The sequence below is a fragment of the Solanum verrucosum genome, unplaced genomic scaffold (assembly GCF_900185275.1).
Source record: "Solanum verrucosum unplaced genomic scaffold, falcon-dt-bn FXZP01000280.1, whole genome shotgun sequence".
Lineage (NCBI taxonomy): Eukaryota > Viridiplantae > Streptophyta > Magnoliopsida > Solanales > Solanaceae > Solanum > Solanum verrucosum.
Genome location: NW_026019982.1, coordinates 821,234 through 824,371, shown reverse-complemented (window position 1 = coordinate 824,371; position 3,138 = coordinate 821,234). Strand labels below are relative to the sequence as shown.

Here is a 3,138-nt window from a genome sequence, read left to right as displayed (position 1 = left end):
ATCTTCCACAGTTTTCTCGACTCTGTTAGTTTTGCATTTTCCGGTCTTCTCCTGCACTTTCCTTCTCTCTTTCAAATTCTTTTCTCTCTCCACAAATTCATATTGAGGAAGCAACCTTCAAGAACCATTTTTCTTTTCTTTTGAAAAACCCAAATTTCTCAAAGTGAAGAAAAGGAAGAGAAACGAAGCAGCAGAAGAGAAGATGGGGGTTGATTATTACAAAGTATTGGGTGTTGATAAGAATGCTACAGATGATGATTTGAAGAAAGCTTATAGAAAACTTGCCATGAAATGGCATCCTGATAAGAACCCACAAAACAAAAAAGAAGCTGAAGCTAAGTTCAAACAGATCTCTGAAGCTTATGATGTATGTTTTCCCATTTTCCTTGTGGGTTTTGCTTAAAGTTTCAATCTTTTTTCGTTTATAGTCTAATGGGGTTCTAAATCTTTGTCTAAATGTTGATAAATTGAGGGTTTAAAACGTCCAGTGTTTATAATCTTGCAAAAAGAATGATGGGTTTTGTGTTTTCTTGAAACCTAATTTGTGTATTTTTGTTGAAATGAACTTGTATAGGGTAAACTAATTGTTGGAATGCTTTGTTCTTAATCAATCACTTGTTTGAATTCTGAATTCACCAAGCAACTGATCTCATTGTTTTAGATCCGAACCAATTTTCATAATTTGGAAGATTTTTAACTTGGTGTACATTCAATGTGTTTGAATTGTGTAACTATCAATTATTACTGATAGATGACTAATGTTTTTCTGCATTAAATTTACTAGGTGCTTAGCGACTCCCAGAAAAAAGCTGTGTATGACCAGTATGGTGAAGAAGGGCTGAAGGGTGGGGTGCCACCGCCTGGAGCTGGTGGTCCCGGTGCCGGTTCAACCTACTTTTCTACTGGGGATGGTCCTACTTCGTTCAGATTCAACAGTAGAAATGCTGATGACATATTTGCTGAATTTTTCGGCTTTTCTACTCCATATGGACCTGGAGGGGGTAGGGGTTCAAGGTTTGGTAATATGTTCACTGATGATATATTCGCAGCATCCTTTGCTGAAGGAGGAGGTGGTGGTGGTGTTCCCATGCATCCATCAGTCCCAAGGAAAGAGGCTCCAGTTCAACAGAACTTGCCTTGTAATCTTGAGGATCTCTACAAGGGTACCACCAAAAAGATGAAAATTTCTAGAGAAATTGCCGATTCGAGTGGGTAAGTATCAGGTTCTTACACTTCGTTTTACTGGTCAAGGTTAATCACTTTTTATGTTGAACTTCAATTTTCTACTTATGAAATTGCATTGGGCAAGTAATGGGGGTGTTCATACAGTCTGGTTAGTGTCTTTCCTTGCTTGTTCATTAAATGTGGAACTTCAATTGTCTGCCGGCAATGTTGCACTGTTGGATGAATGATCATTTCGAATTACTGGGATTTGAACATGAGATCTCATGGCTCTCAACCACTTCATTGACCACTAGTCCACACCCTTTGGTGCCCTTTCAATTTCTTCAGCAAGTGTGTGGGAATTATTGAGGATAATGGAGTGGTTGGGGTAGTAGTTTTCTTACGTCATTAATTTTTGAGAGATTTGAAAGATTAGGATAGGCAGCAACTAATGCTTGCATTTGGGTCTGCATCACACCCTTGAGGTGCGGCCCTTCTCCAGACTCTGCGTGGATGCGGGAGGCTTTGTGTGCTGGGCTGCCGAGGATAAACCTGTCAATTATTACCTTGTTAATTGCAAATTGCGGTGATTTATTCTTTTAGAACGTGAATTATTGATAAATTACTACCCTTGTGTTATGCCATTTTGTGACTATTTAGACTGTCAAATCTTGTCTAGTTGAAATAAGAGAACTATCATGTATGATTTCAGTTTGAGCTATGATCTATTAAGCCTAGCTGTAGTGATATTGCATTTTAGGTCGAGTTGGGTCCTTCAAACTCATTTATATTGAAAGTTGTAAGTGAATATGAAATCTTTGTAAGGAAAATTCTGAGGTCTATTTCTTGAGAGTCTGAATACACATTGTTGTTTGTCAGTGTCATTAAGCTAAGCTGACTTATTTCCTGTGTCTTTGCACTAGTTATTTATCGTATCAGGATGCATTTCCGATTTAATCATTTGCGCTCTGAATTCCATTTGAGGCCCTCATTTCAAGTGGTTGTTTCGCCAGTGCCTTTACTAGATTTACTCCCATTGTGCTTTTGATATCTATTTGTTTATACCGTTTCCTTGTGTTGGGTGCAGCAAGAGAATTGTGCAAGAGATTCTGACAATCGAAATTAAACCTGGTTGGAAGAAAGGTACAAAGATCACCTTCCAAGAAAAAGGGAATGAGCAGCCAGGTGTTATACCAGCTGATCTGGTCTTCATAATAGATGAGAAACCTCATAAGGTTTTCTCGCGTGATGGAAATGACTTGATTGTCTCTCAAAAGATTTCTTTGGCTGAAGCGTTAACCGGTACTACAGTCCATCTCACTACTCTGGATGGAAGGACCTTAACAATTCCAATCAACAACGTGATTCAACCAAATTATGAACATGTCGTCCCAGGTGAAGGCATGCCGCTTCCAAAAGACCCGTCAAAGAAAGGGAATTTGAGGATCAAATTTGACATCAAGTTCCCTGCTCGTCTCACTATGGCTCAGAAATCTGGTATCAAAGAGCTGTTGGGTTCTTGAGCTTTATGCACAGCTTTGGTGCTGGTTTTGTTCTGTGTAAATATTTTCGTAAAACCATTTGAAGCTATGGAGTGGGGCGTTGGTTTAGGCTCGTAGGCGAGTCTCTTCCTTAGTAAAGTAGAATTTTGTTCTTGTTTTTTACGGGTATTGTTCAATGTATCCAATTCAACAACAGGCAATACACCTCTTCTTTTTTTGGAACAAGTCTTAAAAATTCACAGGCCTCGCAGCTGTTGAATCATTAGTGTTTTCTTGCATCGTCTGTTATGAATGTTTTCAGAAATAGAGAGGTTGGGTTTAAGTTAACTGCATGTGTGAATTATTTTAAGATGAAATTGAATTCGCAAGTGTTCCACCCTTCATTACTTTGCAACCAGCTTCCGACCTCTAAAATATAGAGACAATGGACCAATTTCCTTCTTGTATTATTCCAAGAATAAGAGCTATTTGT

At 38.6% G+C, this 3,138-nt stretch overlaps 1 protein-coding gene across 1 annotated transcript; it reads left to right on the top strand.

Moving 5' to 3' along the window:
- Positions 1–2,993, top strand: LOC125817745 (uncharacterized). Its single transcript, XM_049497292.1, has 3 exons — positions 1–367; positions 785–1,212; positions 2,252–2,993. Exons 1-3 carry the CDS (start codon positions 203–205, stop codon positions 2,685–2,687), a joined length of 1,029 nt encoding a protein of 342 aa, XP_049353249.1. The 5' UTR covers positions 1–202; the 3' UTR covers positions 2,688–2,993.
- The last annotated feature ends 145 nt before the right edge of the window (positions 2,994–3,138 follow it).

Excerpts from the sequence above, each read along its gene's own strand:
- LOC125817745 (XM_049497292.1), top strand. The coding sequence starts at position 203 with ATGGGGGTTGATTATTACAAAGTATTGGGTGTTGATAAGAATGCTACA. Across the intron at positions 368-784 it reads AGATCTCTGAAGCTTATGAT|GTGCTTAGCGACTCCCAGAA; the intron begins GTATGTTTTCCC and ends TAAATTTACTAG. Across the intron at positions 1,213-2,251 it reads GAAATTGCCGATTCGAGTGG|CAAGAGAATTGTGCAAGAGA; the intron begins GTAAGTATCAGG and ends TGTTGGGTGCAG.